The sequence below is a fragment of the Branchiostoma lanceolatum genome, chromosome 14 (genome assembly GCF_035083965.1).
Source record: "Branchiostoma lanceolatum isolate klBraLanc5 chromosome 14, klBraLanc5.hap2, whole genome shotgun sequence".
In the NCBI taxonomy this organism is placed as follows: domain Eukaryota; kingdom Metazoa; phylum Chordata; class Leptocardii; order Amphioxiformes; family Branchiostomatidae; genus Branchiostoma; species Branchiostoma lanceolatum.
In genome coordinates, this window is record NC_089735.1 from 13,049,781 (window position 1) to 13,066,459 (window position 16,679).

At 39.7% G+C, this 16,679-nt stretch overlaps 1 protein-coding gene across 1 annotated transcript in view; it reads right to left on the reverse strand.

Moving 5' to 3' along the window:
• Positions 1-16,661, reverse strand: part of LOC136448394 (macrophage mannose receptor 1-like) — a 37,055-nt gene extending 20,394 nt beyond the window's left edge. Inside the window, exons 1-20 of the mRNA XM_066447840.1 lie at positions 16,552-16,661; positions 15,705-15,749; positions 14,798-15,085; positions 14,084-14,259; positions 13,478-13,618; positions 12,092-12,236; positions 11,650-11,701; positions 11,073-11,139; positions 10,100-10,233; positions 9,701-9,747; positions 9,113-9,283; positions 8,258-8,427; positions 7,158-7,310; positions 6,114-6,229; positions 5,169-5,326; positions 4,245-4,453; positions 3,667-3,794; positions 2,712-2,764; positions 1,716-1,889; positions 1,187-1,228 (exon numbers count right to left, since the gene is read on the reverse strand). Coding sequence (XP_066303937.1) covers positions 1,187-1,228; positions 1,716-1,889; positions 2,712-2,764; positions 3,667-3,794; positions 4,245-4,453; positions 5,169-5,326; positions 6,114-6,229; positions 7,158-7,310; positions 8,258-8,427; positions 9,113-9,283; positions 9,701-9,747; positions 10,100-10,233; positions 11,073-11,139; positions 11,650-11,701; positions 12,092-12,236; positions 13,478-13,618; positions 14,084-14,259; positions 14,798-15,085; positions 15,705-15,749; positions 16,552-16,624 — 2,542 coding nt within the window. The 5' untranslated portion in view covers positions 16,625-16,661. The remainder of the gene's footprint in view (positions 1-1,186; positions 1,229-1,715; positions 1,890-2,711; positions 2,765-3,666; positions 3,795-4,244; positions 4,454-5,168; positions 5,327-6,113; positions 6,230-7,157; positions 7,311-8,257; positions 8,428-9,112; positions 9,284-9,700; positions 9,748-10,099; positions 10,234-11,072; positions 11,140-11,649; positions 11,702-12,091; positions 12,237-13,477; positions 13,619-14,083; positions 14,260-14,797; positions 15,086-15,704; positions 15,750-16,551) is intronic.
• Positions 16,662-16,679: the final 18 nt, after the last annotated feature.

The following is a 16,679-nucleotide window of genomic DNA, read 5'->3' on the forward strand; positions in this document are numbered from 1 at the left end:
ACAACTCAATCTATGTGTACTGGTCATCATCATCATAAGCATTCCACTTTTCTTGCAAGAAAACTTATGCAGAGGCCTTCTAGGACTCAGGAAAAGATCAAAAGAAGCAGGCAAAATGCAGTTTTCAAATCAAAGTGGAGCATATTCAAGCATGTTTTTTTTTTAAAGCTATCACAAATTGGGCAGCTGCAGAGTAACATCAATTTCAGCACCGTGGAGACATGGTTTAAGACAGAGCACCATGGTTTCAGCACCATGGTTTTAGCAACATGATTTCAGCACCTTGGTTTCAGCACCATGGTTTTAGCACCATGATTTCAGCACCATGGCTTTCAACACCATGATTTCAGCACCATGACTTCAGCACCATGGTTTTAGCACCATAGTTTCAGCACAACGATTTCAGCATCATGGTTTCAGCACCATGATTTCAGCACCATGGAAGACATGGTTTTATCAGTTTTCAGCACAATGGTTACCTACAATGGCTGACTTGGTAACATAGTTTCAGGAACTCTTTAGATCATACTACATTGCTGATTTAGTCATTTTAGAAAATATGAGTGTGTGTCTGATATCAAACACTAAATATTTGGCTAAAGTCAAATGGATTGAAAATTGTTGGCCAAATATTACAACCCAGTATAGAGATAAAGAATTAGAAGTTGCTGGCTGATATGTGAATACGCAATGCAAGACTAATGATACTATTACAGTGTTTAAAGAGCATTCTGACAGGTTGTTTTTCATGTCTTACGCACCACAGTGATTGCAGTAATCAGTGGCATGCATTCTCACGCATGAACAGTGTTTCAGACACTGGCACAGTTCTATAGTCTTAAAAAGAACCTTTGCCTTTTCAATGATTAATGGTGCTCTCCAAACCAGACACATACAACTATTCATTACCTTCCCATCCTGCATAAACATACATCTGCAAAATGCTTTTTCTGAATGTCAGCCACGCATTCAAGGAAACCACCTACGGACTAATAATTCACATCACAGTTTGCTGACATTTGTGGGTCTGTAATGATGGAATTTATGAAGCCTTCTCAATGCAAACTTTACATGTGTAATTTGACGAGAAGACTGATGTCACACTGACATTGTTTTCTCTCTCTCAATTGGTAGGTAAAATTTCTTCCTTTCTAATTTATACGATGAAAAAAAAGGGGTTACTTACATGTGACAGGTGCTATTGTTGTCACCGGTATTGGCTGTACTCCTGTGTGGCAAATAAAATAGATTAGAATGAGACAACAACCGAATTCCTGGCGCTCACAAACGTTGAAATATGTCTCTACCATAACGCATTAACATTTATAAATAGTGAAAACATGGAGACAAAATTTCTGGATCTGTTGCTAACTTGCTATGTAAGGCCACACCAATTTAATTTCTTGGTCAACAGATTTTGTTTTTGATTTAAGCACAAGGACATCATTAAAACAGAAGGCTGGGGTGAAAACTTGCAGCTGACCCTGTTCACTCCCTAAACTGTGTGCACCAAAGTACAGACTTTACTCTGATATTCTGTTTTTATGTTGATTTTTCAATCTAGCATTTGAAAAACTGTGTGCACCTAAGTACAGACTTTTTCTCTGCGATTCTGTTTTCATGTTGATTTTTCAATCAAGAATTTAAAAAAAGATTCCGTTAAACTTGAAATTAAATTGGTGTGGCCTAAGATGCCATACACAGAGTCTCTGTACCTCTTCTAATCTTGCAGAACCAGTTACGACTAGCACTACAGTCCATGTCATTCCAGTGAGCTGTTCCTGAGTTGGCGACCATCTCCACACAGTGTTCACCGTCCCCAGCATTGTTAGGCTCGCCGTCATTCCACAGCGTGAACCCAACAGGGCTCCCATCTGTCCACGTGAATCCTGGAGAAAAAAGGGTTGATATACAATTATGACAATCATCATGATGAAGATGAACAACACTTTATCCTAGATTGTCCACGATATCATGATAAACGCTCAAAGCTGTTCACCATTCTCTCTGCTTGTTCAAAAGAATTTGATACATTCCAGTCTATAGTCATTCCAGTCTATAGATAAATTCGAATACACTCTAGAAGGAGACAACCCTTACTGTGTACAAATAGGTAAATATATCAAAGAATGTTTAGATGTTAGAACTAATAGTGTAAGTAACACGTTGAACTCGATATGTTGAAGTATTCATATAGTATTACTTAGGTTAATCATTTTGTAAACCATTGTTTGTTGTTCGCATGTATATTTGTAGAAGACCGTACAAAAGTCGCTGTACTTTTGTCGTGTAAATAAAGATTTCTATTTCTATTATCATCTTAGAAAATACATGTAAGGAAATGGATTTCATTCTAATTCATATTCTTTTACCTTGGACCACCTTCTCAGAAGCAATATATGTTATGTAAAATACCTTTTTAAACAATGCACATTGACGGTCTTTAGCACATGAAAGGATTTAATATCAATACATTTACCATAAATGAGATATTTTCCAAAAGTTTCAACAAGTAATGTTAGTGATATGTCACATTGGCTGTATTTATGAACAGTTACAATCATAATGACTTGCTAATAAATTAATCTCTCTTAGAAGGCAGTCATGTTGATAGGCTATGCGGTCATTAACATTTAAAATAAAACTTTTCACATTTCCATTCGTAAGACTATGTCAAAAACATCCCCCAAAAATTCAAAAGTTTGACAAACCATTCTCAACACTCTTGTCATTCAGTCCTATCCAGTACTGAGCAAAGGCATCACTGGAAAACAAGAAAGCAATAAATTGTTTGCTGGCATATATGAGTTCAAGTGCCGTCAACACATGACTTTGTATCTCATTAAAAATTGCACAAACATTACTTTGCAAGGCATCACCAATTCATTTTCTTGGTTATCAGACATTTTAATGTGAAAGTATACCGATTACACATCAGGCATAGGGCAGGGGGAAAACTTGAATATGACTCTATTCACACCATAAAACTGAGTGCATCATAGCATAAACATTATCCTCAGACTTTGTTTTTATAATGTTTATCCAGCTAAGGTCTCATGCCTGAATTAGTCCGCGTGTAGATGCCCAAATAGTGCGGGCTAAAAAAATATTTGGGCCCCAAAGGTCGGTGTTTAAGTCGATCATAAATTGCCTTTGATCGATACCAATTGATATAAAAAGTATTTGAGGTGAAAGCTTGTTTATGTCTGACAGGATAAGGCAGGAAAGTTTCGGCATCCCAGCGATTGTCGGCCGTACACGCTATTTTGACATGAGTACTGTGGTCGGGCTCTCTCGGCAACAGAGAGCCTCTTGCGGCTGGTAGGTATTTGTAGTTTTAAATGACATTAGATATCGCTCCCCTGGTTATATTTTGGTGACATTTTTTTCGTTGTCTAAAGAGCGTGTGGGCTTGCAATAGAAAGTAAAACATCTCCGGAAACTCGGTGTTTTTATTGAAATTACGGCCATGAAAGGTTCGTGTTTTAACGTTATATCCAATGGGATGGCCTAATTGCCGTGTGAGACCTTAACCATACTCTTTTTAGTGAAAACTGAGAACCAACAAATTAAATTGGTGCGGTCTAAGCACATTAATGCAGGCAAAGAACAGCAAACGAAATTCCACAGAAAAGCAGCTGTAGGAATTCAACTGTGTTTCCTTACTTCATTTGCGTCAGAAGGAAGGTTGACTCTTCAGAGCTGTGTATACTGGCAAGGTCCGCACCCTTAGACTGACAGTTTGCAAGTGCCTCTTCCCATGACATTACGTTGAACTGGTTTGGCGTGTTGATCTGTGAAAAGCATTATGAATCATTTATGCTTTTTAATAGGCACATGATCTGTGAAACGTGACACGCCACGACAACCTGGTCAAGACAATATACTGCAGGGCACTCTGGAAGGAGGTCGCCGCAGGGGACGACAGAGGAAATACTGGCAGGACAACATCGCAGAGTGGACGTCCCTAAGCCTGGCCGAAAGACTGACTGCTGCAAGAAACAGACGAGCCTGGAGACAGATCTCCATCTTCACTGCTACCTTGTCACCCTAACGACCCGGAGGTCAAGGGACTAGGTAGGTAGGTAGGATCTGTGAAATAGCTTTTCAGAGGGTTGGAATTTCCAAACAATAGGTAGGATGGACAAAAATCTAGATCTGGAGGCAGCCCTGCTACAATGTAATATATTTATTAAATGTTCTATTTCCCCACCATAATCTTAGCGAGATGCCCCTTAACTCACCTGGTAACAGTTGTTTGTTCCAGGTTGACCCACCCATCCAGCGGCACAGGGGTCTGTGGATATGGTGGTCTGCACCAGGGAAGGGTGGCGCGTCACGCCGATCCTCTCCACCTCACACACAAACTTGTTCTGGGAGTCACAAGATTGGTCGTCCCAAAGTGAACCACCCATGCCGGCATTCATGGCGACGCAGCTACCCTGGGTGTCATCTACACGGAAACATAGACCAAGTGCCTTCAAGTTACTACAGAATTGTTGAATCATATTGCAAGATCATATTTTACAATGGTAAAGGTCCCAAAGCTTTTGAGGAGATAGGTGCAGTGCACGTGGACCATTAATCCACTGTGTCTAGAGTATGGTACTAAAAGGAGGAGCCCATCTCTCTCCTTCCACCGTCTTTTATCTCCCTAACCAAAGTCAGGTGGAGTGAGGGAAGTCATGTTAAGTGCCTTTCCCAAGGATATAACGTCAAGCCAGGAATCAAACACGTGACCTCTCAATCTCATGCCTGCTATCCTAGCCAATCGGCCATCTGACGCCACATACTTAAAACTGTAGCTGCAATTGAAAAGCTGTCCAGACATAGATCAACTATTACACAGTTTGGTGCACAATCGCTTTGATTAAAATGACACCCAACCCATAAAATGTCCATTTCTGACACCGACGAATAATGATCATTTAACTTAAAAGGACTTAAAGTCAATGTGACCTTCCTCTTTCTTTGCACGCATGCATTTCACGTATACCTCAATATTGCTCCATCTTAATATTACATCATACGTGTTAGCACTTCCTATCATCATACTTTGTGTAGTCATATTTATTTATGCACTTATGTTGTCATGTTTCTATATGTATGAAAACATAAAGATTGTAATATTGTCCTTATAAAAACATTTTGGAAGGCATTCATCTTACCAGGTTGGAAAAGGTCCCAGTTGTCATAAGTGAAGGGCATGTTGTTGGCCCAGACATAATTAGTCGCTCCAGTGGAGGCATCTACAGTAGCAGACAGTCCTATCCAGAAGAAACCATTCAACTGTCCAAGCTGAGCTCCGATGAAGGACTGCTCAAATCTAGGAAATGAATAAAGGTATATGACATTAAAAACCATTTACACTCTTTAATGTATACTTACTTTATGAGACACTAGTAGCCACTGTGTATAAAAAGTACTGATAACAATAACTATTATTAAATAACTTTTTGAACCAGTGTATCAGATTACAATGAAACAGCTCATGATTAGGATGAATGGAATTGAAAAGTTATCATTATTTTGCACCATATGCAGCTAAATTGTGCATGGATATCACTCATCATCATCATCAGTCATCTTCACAATCAGGTGGAGCGGTCCAAAAGTTTACCCTCCAGTGCATCCATTAAGAGGCACTATGTTCCCAAAGGGAGCATGCAGAGTACAATGATCCTGTGATTGAGTGGCAGAAGATACTCTCCAAACAAGTTTGTTTCAGTTTCAATTTCAACCACAAATACATATACGTAAAAGCAAGATTGTCTTGGAAACACAAAATAGTTGAAAGCAAGATGGGGTCACGCTTATAATATAAAACCAATAGACACTTCATGAATACTCATCATCGGACTGTTTTTCAATATTTACAAGTAACAGCCTGGCAGGCAACCATTGGTTGTCTGAATTGCACCGTAGATTATGCTTTGTATAAGAGCTTGTTCTAAAAATGTGATTGTTTAAAGGATTTGCAACATTGGTTTTTGAACGTTTTTTGGCAATGGCAATTACTAAGTGCTGGTATTCATTTTACTGCTCTAAAATTACAATTATTTGGTACAATATCTATCGGTGTTCTTGTTTAAAATTCAGCGTGCTATTCTTACCTGTCCCGGACATGCAACAGCTCTCCCCCCTTGTTCTGACAGAAGAGCCTGGCGTTCTGCCATGTCTCATCATTCTCACTGATCAGGTAACATCTGTTCATGTAGCCCAGCCAGCCCTGAAAACACGCAACACAATCACTCACTGTTTTCATTACAGGCCTGAGCTTTATCATTTCTAGCAGTACCCTTGCCAAACTGTCGTCTAATGTACATGTAGCCTTAATGCCAGAAATGCATATGCAGCACCAATAGTTGGTTCGTGCACACTGCCATGGTAATTTCATAGTAATTATGGCTGTCCAAGTACGACTCCCTCAATGTCCTAGCAGCCATACTTTGAACCAAGGCTTGAACCGATTAGTTGGTATCTTTCCAGCATTTCTGCCACGGCCTTTAGTCATGCAGGGAGCAGAGGAAATCCAGCATTAATGACAAATGTGCTCAGCTAATGCGTGTGATGTGTGACATTAATGCTACATTAGACAACAGTTTGGCAAGGGAAGTTTAGTTTGTTTCATTTCAAGGCATCATCATTTGAGGTGAAGCATGATGCTTTTTCAAGTAACTAGTGGTATAGTGCAATGCGGCTTCGCTACGGCTCGCGTTTTTAGCCAAGCACACCGGGTCACCCCTACTCTTCTAGATAAGTGTGTTGTGTTATTTTACGTGTAGAGGTTTGACGTTTGAGTGTAATGCCTGAAGCTCCCTCATACACGGGGCCGCCGGCTTTACGTCACCATCCAAGATGACGAATTACAACATGTCCGAGCTCGAGTCGACCCCGAGGTTCGAACTCGGGCCCTAGGATCCACGGAATTTGATCCAGATGGCGAAGCAGCGGGGTTGCGTTACCGCTTGCGCCACGGGGACATGTACAAATGGATATGTAATAATATTTAAAGAATTCAGCCCCCAAACAATGAGTGGGACGGAAAAATTTAAGGCTGGAGACAGCCCTGGTTCTAGATTAGGAACAGAACCTCTAATTTTTACATTTGGCCTATACAACTTTGCTCAAATAACTTTTGATGAACATCAACTTACCCGTTCACAGCCTTGAATGGTTGGTTCGACTGTGGGTGGTGTCAGCAGTTGTTTAGGTGCCTCACAGATGTAGGGCATGGTGTTTATGCACAGCTCATCATTCCACTGGCCAGCATGTTCACTGTAGGTGGGACTATCAGGTCGCCCATCATCCTGGAGCAAAATATATCATCAATGGGGTTATAAAAAACCAAGGACCTGGTCTTCAACTAAGATACACACTATTTGACTCCTGGTAATTATAAGAAGTTGCAGCATATTGAATAGAAGCCATGAGTTCTTATTTTGTTACCTATGAATAAGAGGCTATGTTGTAATAGTTATCAAACTGGTGATAAAGGAGTACAATGAAACCTGTTTGTTTGCTTGTTTGTTTGTTTGTTTGTTTGTTTGTTTGTTTGTTTGAGTCTTTCATGAAAAGCTTTTAATTTTGGCCAGTTGGCCACTTTTCGTTGAGGTTATCATTGTCTATATCTATAGAGATTTGACAAAAATGGTCAAAGTAGAAAAGGGGCTACTACAGACAGGATTCTTAATGTCTGAATGGGAAAAATGATCTAAGGGACCACCAAAAAGTCTCAACAATGTTCAGGAGGTTCTTATTCAATGCATAGGTGGTCATTTGTAGTGTAACTGGTTTCGCTGTATTGTAAAACTGCCTACTGAAAAGAGCTAGATTTTGTCAGCCTTGTGTCAGATTTGATGCTTCCAGAGGATTCTCTTCCCTGAACACAAAATTTCACTCATGTGAAGCCCAAGCAATCTTAGGGCCCGAAAATCGGATTTTGAAAGTCAACTTATTTAGTCATTTCTATATATGATTAGTTCGAACAACATTATTACAATGTATAGCAACGTCCATGATGCAAATATATGACGTCGTTGTGATGTGAGAACTCTTGGCTGGAGTTTTTGTAGGCTTGAAAAACTATCATGGTATGGCACGATTTTGTGCGGTTTGATAATGGTCAAAGTATGAAGTTATTTAGCAAATGTGCTAAACAATGTTAGTATTAAATGTCACTATCATGAAGATTTCAGCATATTTTTACTTCCATTTTTTGGCCCTAATATTGCTTTGGTTGCCTTTGAAAACTTACAGCAACAAATATGGAGACGCAGTCCTCCAGTTGACCGTTGCCATGTCCAGCCCAGTTGTTGGGCTCCAGGACGTTCCAGTTGGTGTACGTGTTCCTCGATCCATCTGACCATTGGAAGTAGTTCTGTATGGCCTGGTCATTCAGTCCGATCCAAACCTGTCTGGTGGCGGCTACGAAGGAAGAAAGCATTTGTTAAGCTACGTTGATGAAGGTTAGACATCCAGGTAATACGATACGCCAACAAAAGGTTACTCAAGCAACTGGATAACATTTTGAAACAGTCAGACGTTCCAGACAGCATCCGCTATCTTTCGTCTGTGACTAAAGAAAGATCTGGTAGAACTAGGTTTTATACTAATACTATTCATTAGCATACAACTTTGTCTTAACTTACTATTCTATTGAACCATCTGAAATTCTCTTCACTTCGTTTAACATTATCTATTCAGAGTTTTGGTATAAAACCTAGTTCTACCAGATCTAAATTCCTTAGTCACTGACAAAAGATAGTGGATGCTGTCTGAAACGTCTGACTGTTTCAAAATTTTATTCAGTTGCTTGAGTAACTATTTTTGGCGTATTATTAAGCTACTGCAACATACTTGCAAATGTATGTTAACTAGATCCAGGCAATGAGGGACAGATGCATATAGGGTGCCATCACAACTTCAGACTGGAAAGGTTCGACATTTTGAAAACCCTTATGATAGCCTAATGCACCTCTGATGTTTTTGATTGCTATGATTTGATTTTAGTACAGTAATCAATAACTTGAAGAAAAGTACATTAAGTTGGTAACAATATCATCTCAAACTTTCACAATAAATTCCTACAGGAAAGAAAAGAACCACGTACCTCCAGCAATGAGGCTTGTGACAAAGTAGTTCTCGTTGAAGTCTGCAATGGAGACCAGCTCAGCATTCATACTGCGGCACGTGGTGCTACCTTCGTACCAGGAGGATGCATCCGTCATCACCTTGTAGCAGTTGCTGCCGTATGGGGACCAGCCAAGAGGGCAGCGCAGTTCTACGTATGGGTTGAAAAACCAAACTTGATTATTAGACGAGGATAGTAAGTAAATATTTCAAACAAAAATGTGACAGAACAACTGGAATTTCATTCATCAGTCAACATACTTTCACTACGACGGGGTTATACCGCCCTTTACGGGGTGATATACCCTTTCGTTGGCTGCCATACAAGACGGGGATGCGCCAGGTCTCCCGTCTGGGTGAATGATGTAAATCATTGTATGGCTGATACGAGACAGAGGTTCGCCAGGCCACAACTGGAATATTTTGAGGTATCACCTCACTTCATAAGACATTCATCTAAGAGGTATAATAATCAACTGAGGGTCCATGTTAATTTCAAACATATGAATCATTATAGAAGAGAATGTCAATTACAAGAAGAGTAAGACCAAAACATGATGATACTTACGTCCCATATCAAAGGCAAATGAGAAATGACTTGTCCAGTCGCCATACCTGTGAACAGGTAACAGGTCAGTTATTACAGTGGCAAGTACATTTTGAAAGTCAGGGAGTCTGCTGGACAATATTCTAATCTTACTTGCTGTTACAGAACAACCCTTAGCAGTCATAGATCAACATTATATTGGAAGCATAGAAGACTTATTTTCAGCTAGACTGATGACAAATTTACTACTAGCTTATCAATTGACCCTTTAGTCTGAAACATGCCACAATTGTTACAGTACTTAACGGTTAACCCCAAAACACTTTTTCTAAAAGCTGACCTGAAATGAACAGATGTCTTTTACAAAACATTGGCTTGCTTTTTGTTATTTTTTAGGAGGATTCATCAAAGTGTACTTACGAGCTTGAAGTGACACCATTTTGAGTTGATCCCTGGTAACTCGTCAGGCCGTCACTCTTAATAACCGTCACCCTGCCACCGTGTTCATTTGTGATCCTACCATCATGGAGGGCCGCTACACAGATGTAGGAATCCTGACAGAAACAGCCAAAAAACATACATTGAGCTTCAAGTTTTCTGTTCTAATTGTTATTTTCATCTTTGTGTACCTTTAGAACATAAGGCTAGCAATTATCAAAAGATCTATATATTAGGTATTACAACTGTTGTTTAATCACAAAATAATCTTAACTGTTGCATTCAGTGTACATTTTACAAAATGACACTTTAGGATGGCCAACTCTGCATATGCCACTGCAAAAAAATTATAAAGCTGCCCTTTAAAAAAGTGTGAGTGGCCATGATAGCACTGTCGGTCTGAACAGCCGTTGTTGAGCGAGAAAAGGCATGATCTTCAAATCACAATGCATGAGTAGCCCAGTTCTGCAAAATTCTGCAGACATCTGGAAAATAGAGCCAGATTTCTTCAGAATTCCACAGAGTTCTGGGAAATGGAACAGAATTCTGCAGAGTTCTGGGTACTGGAGACATAATTCTGCAGAATTATACCTTCCGACACTTAAACCCTCCAAATTGGTGTTTTCTTCCTTCAACTTGATGTTCTCTTTCTGCACATCATCTCTCTCTTCCTGCATGTAGATAAATTCTAAATTCTGTCTCAAGTTCCCAGAATTCTGGCTCCAGTTCCTCAGAATTCCTCAGAATTCTATCTCAATTTCTCAGAATTCTGCAGATTTCTTCAGAATTGGGTCAATCCCTAGGGGGTCATCAGTGGCTGTTACATATTTCTAACTTCATTTTTACCTACCAGATGTGATATAAAGCCATTTGGGTTTAAGTTTGAGGTAGTCCTAAATTAAACTGGAAATCCATAATTAGCCTGGAGAGCCTGTTCATCAAAGTTCACACTTACATCTGTGTAGATGCCAGTTCCCCAGAGGAAGTGGTAATTGGACACGCATCCTGGTGGACAGTAGACCCTGCATAAACATAATCAAGTTGCTTTAAGAACTTAAAGAAAGAGGCCTGGTTGTAGAATATCTAAGATTAATACAACAAGAGGAAGGAAAGTAGTACTGCGGGAGCATCTACTACGAAAAACTTACAAGATGTTGTGAAAAAAATCTTGAGATGCTTTGAAACCATCTTGAAAAAATCTTTAGACCTTTTAAAATATCTCAAGATTGTCTGATAAAATCTCAAGATCGTCTCATAAAATCTCAAGATCTAGCACAAGATCATGAGATTTTCAGAATAGATCTTGAGATTTTTTTCATTTTCAACGAGGCGTGAAGAGCCCCGCTGGGGGTCATTATGATCCGTTGTGTATCAGAGAAGTGTTTCACAAAATATTGGACCTGTACCTTTAAGCTATGAAAAGTTGGAAGCATTCGTCCAAAGTGCTCTGCGCATTCCAATATCAATCTGCTCGCTGTTTTAGGTTCAGACTGGCATATACTAGCTAGAAAATATCTATAACTTTCACTCACTGATATCTCATATCATCTTTGTAGTCAGCTCGAGTGCTGCAGGTCACAAGTTCTGAGGAAAAAATACAACAACTGATCACCTACTGCATGACTATCAAGGTGCATGAATGTGGTGTCATTTTAGTTTCTTTTTTCTCACTGTTCGCTCATTCTTACATCATGTGGCTTTCTAGACACACCTATATCAATCATAAAGCTCTATGTAAAGTAATCATCTTCATAACCATTATCAAAACAAACAACATTCATTTTCCTTTCTTCACAAAAGAAGATTTTCAATACAATAGGATCAGGGAGAATATAATTTGATGCCAAAACCAAATATCATAGCACTGAAGGTAAAATCAACTGAAGGTAGCACAGCTAATATAGTTTAAAGACGAACATAATCTACATGATTATATACCACAAAGATCATTGAGCAAATAGTACACAAAAGTACCTCCTGGGTCACATCCCATGATTTCCATTCTCAAGCTGACATGGCCGCTCCACGTCCGCGGATTGACCCGGAGCCAGCGGGTCAGGATTGGGTTGGGGAACATGTTGGTCACAACAGTGTTACGGTCAGAATTTCCTGCAAAATCCTGGATGACGACATGAAGGCAAATTAGATGATTAAGAAAGATACATGTTTCCATCTACCTCAGGGGACATAACTGAACTTTATAATGAAAGCTCATCTGTGTTGGTAGCAATCATAATACAATGCTAAACTTTCTTGCAACACAAAGGTATTCATAGATTGAATTTTCCACGACCACTGTTGCCTTCTTCAGGATCAATAATGATCAATCACTGCCGAACGTAAACTCCCGAGGCAAGTTTGGCCAATTGCTGACGTCATGTATCCGCAATTTTACGTTCTGCAGTGATTGGTCATTATTGATCCTGAAGAAGGCGACAGTGGTCGTCAAAAATTTGATCCGTGAATACCTTAGTGTTGGAAGAAAGTTTAGTATTGTATAATCATAACTGAACTTTGTAGAGGAAGTATCAATTAACTTGACATGTGAAGTCTACTTTTACAGCTGAATGACCTAATGTCACTTTGCTTTCTGTAAGTTTGCAATGTTTTTATGAGAGATTTCAAAGTTTTGCATGTTACAAATTACTAATGTGCCCACTCAGCTTTTCTCTTTACATTAAGAGGTCTTTTTAATGGCCGACCGATATTTTGCTTGACTCTATTTCGTACTTCAACATTTGAGATGTGGTCTCTGTATGTGATACCCAGAATATTCTCTGTGGTCTGTAATTATTTTCTACCTTTTAAACTGATTCAGAAGTAAGCTTTAGAAATAAAGCTTTCAACTGTCTTCACTGTACAAGCACAGATTTTTGTGATTTGGCTCTTGTATGTAGATGCTTATCAAGTAGTGCTGAGGACCGGTACTGCGGACTGGTACTGTAGCGGTACTGTACCGATATAGATTTACACCAAATATGTGCTTATTTTGTGACTGATCTCCTGATCTCATATGCAACACCAAACGTGACCAAAATGATACCTTGGAACAGCATATACAATGTAACTAATATGCAACAGATCATTCAAGCAGGCCGGGAGTTTTGATAGCAAGGCCTAGGGAGTTTGGCAGTAGGAAACCTAGTTATGGTCTTTAGATAAAGATACTGACAAATTGAAAACAGTTCATTTGTGTTTCTGTCATTAGTGAAGAAGTTCAGAAGAACACATGTTGCTTTTTTAAATTGTTCAGGTACAGGTACAGGTCCGAACTTGTACCTAAACCTCTGTACCGGTGCCTGTACCTGTACCTGATGTTACGTTTAGGTACGCAGCACTATTATTAAGCATAATTCTTACAGTTCCATCCCCATCTCCATATGTGCTCCAGGTGCTTCTGTCGTCGCTGTACTGGATCCGGAATGTTGTCACCCACTGGTCGTAGTCAGCCCTGCCCTGAGTCTGGATACCCGTCACACTGGTAGGATTCAGGAGGTCCACCTGGACATCAGAGATAATAAAGCGTCGTATCAATTTCCCACGTACAGAGATCATAGTAGGAACCTTTTTTTATCAGAAACCAAAGATATTCAACAGGAAAAACAGGTTTCATAGGGATTCAAGTAAAAAAAAAGACATACGATCTCTGCATTCTGACCAGTTGTAAAATAACAACAAATAAGTAACCTAAGACCCTTTTTTTAAAGTAACCTGTACATCAAAGTAGAGATGATAGTACTTACATACATAAATGTATGATCAGCACTTAATGCAAACCTAAATGTTGATAGAGTTATTAGGTCTCAAATGACTGTGTATCTCTGCTACATTTGACCCTTACCTCTTCCCTCATGACCTCAATGAAAAGCGGCCTGCCTGCCAATTTGAGCTTATCGTGAATAAACAAAGTTTCAAACAAACAAACAAACAAACAAACAAAAGTTACATAGTAACAAGTTTCCATACCTCTATCCACTGGTTAGGATCATTGGTACCGGCACACCATGCTCCGGCACCGCCTCCACCTTGGCCTTGGTGCAGACGGGCCCGCTCAGGACCATGTTGGTAGTTCCACGATCCAGACGCAGCAAGCTGGCTGTCGTGAATGTCCCCATTTTCCATGCCAAGTGGTTGTAAACAGGCTGCAAAATCCAAGTTTGTTAGTGATGCATTATCAGTGAGTTACGACTAGACAAGACTTCTTCTGATCACTGAGTCAGACATGAATCAAGATCCATCACATGATTACTGTCAGTAAAATAGCACTTAGACCACACCAATTTAATTTCTTGGTTAACGGAATTTAAAAAAAATGCTAGATCGGAAAATCAACATGAAAACAGAATCTCAGAGGAAAGTTTGTACTTTAGTGCACACAGTTTCAGGGAGTGAACAGGGTCAGGTGCAAGTTTTCACGATTTTGTTTTGCTAAAATTTAAAAATAAATCCGTTAACCAAGAAATTAAATTGGTGTGGCCTTTAACAATGAGTTATGGCTTGACAAAACTCTTTTTGATCACTGAGTCAGACATGAATCAAGATCTACAATATGATTAATGTCCGTAAAATAGCACTTAGGGCGTAAAGTATACTATTAGGCTTACCACTGAGGCGTCGCCCAAATCTGACTGCATTATTACAAGTAGGTGGCCTTCAAGTGACAGATAGATAGCGACCCACCTTGTCTCACACAACGATATGTCACTTCCAGATATTTGTACGTCCCAGGGCAAGGGTCGCCAAAGGCTGTGTTAGTAGCCTGCAGCGTGCACGTCTGTTGTCCATCACAGATCCCCCGAACCACGTCCGCGCTCGTGTCCTGCAGACAATTGGTTACAGAGATAGGGCTGTCCGCACAGATGGTCTGGGACGTCCGTCCGTAGTTGGCGTCGATGATCTCAATGACTTCGTCATCGTTGCAATTCAAGTCGAACTGGTACCTTTCACACAGATGGTAAGTGAAGGTGGCTGAAAATTACAGAGACAGGAAAAAAGTTCAAGTTTGTAACATGCTAAATGCCAAAAAAAGGATGGCTTGCTCCATAATTCCCTTAATGGGGTCAGCATCTCAGTTCAGATACATTAAGGCTACAAGATGATAGACAGAAACTATCATGAATGTGGTACTTTGTAGGCAGTAGTAGTGGGCAACCTCAAGCCAACCGTACACACGCCGTATCTTCAGAAAAGACGCTATAGCCACATAGTTGCTGTTTAGAACTTTATTCAAGCCCAGATTCAGACTAGTTTTGCCTAGGTGTGGCTTTCTCGATGGTATGGCGAAACTAGTCTGGATGTGAGCTTGAATAAAGTTCTAAACGGGAACTTGCGGCGACAGCGTCTTTTCTGCATTGCGGCGTGAGTGTGTACGGTTGGCTTGAGGTTGTCCTTACTATTCACCGAATGTGGTACTTTGTGTTACAGACATTCAAAGAAGTATGGACTGCAAAATGATGTACACATGTAAACATGTACAATAACATGACGAGAAAAATTAACAAAAAGATTGATAGCTGCTGGTGACTACGTATACAAGGCTTGATGCAAAACATTTACCAGCAATCTGGGAATGTAAAAATGTTCTCACCATCTGTGGAGCCATCTGACGGTGGTGGCATTGTCGGGACATCTCCTGAACACAAATAAAAAAGTTGTTGAATGTGTAAGAGTCTGTTATGTAGTTCAGTCTCTAACGACAGCAACAATATCAATCATGGTCTGCCAAAAAGTTATTCATACATGTACAGGAAAAGGAGAGTAGAGACTGCAAATTGGCAGAATAGAGGTACTGATTCTAGTCTTTGTGCACAGAGACTTCGATCAGGATGCTGGACTAAGTATGTGTTAGGATGGTCTCCCATTAATGGACAAAGTATGTAGTCATGTTTCCAAATGTTTCAAAAAGAGAGAAGAAACTACTGGGTGATGAACATTAGTTTAGCAATAGTCCACATTTTGACTGTTTTTCAGTTTTCAATGTTAGAATGTAGCATTTTATCAAGAATTTAAGTTTTGCATTATGCTTCTTATAGACCACATGTGGTCATCTGTGCATTTAGCCCTTTTGGGCAGGAATATGCAATAAAGACTATTATTATTAATAAATCCTAAATTTCAAGTCGATCCATTGATATCAAGTGACATGAATCGAAGATGAAAAGTTCTGACTGTGTACTAACTTAAAGGTAATACATGTATCTTTCAATGTACAGAATCCGATTGGGATCTATTCCTTGCAATCTCTACCCTAACATATACATTTTACATGTACTTAATGTATAAGTGCCTGTTTGTAACATGCTAAGGAGTGACACATCAGTCTACAAGAGCGAGGCTTGTTTCAAACTCTTTCAAATACAGTTGTAAAAAAAATGTAAATTACTAAGTATTTCTTGTCAGGTTAACTCCCAGGGTAGAAAAACATTATGACTCACCTCTCCTTTTGCACATGTAACCACGCAGAGCATCACAGGGCATGTCGTTCCACAGAGCATTACTGACCAGCATTTCTGTACAGTCTTCACCGGAACCGGCATTATTGGGCTCTCCTAAAATGTGGATG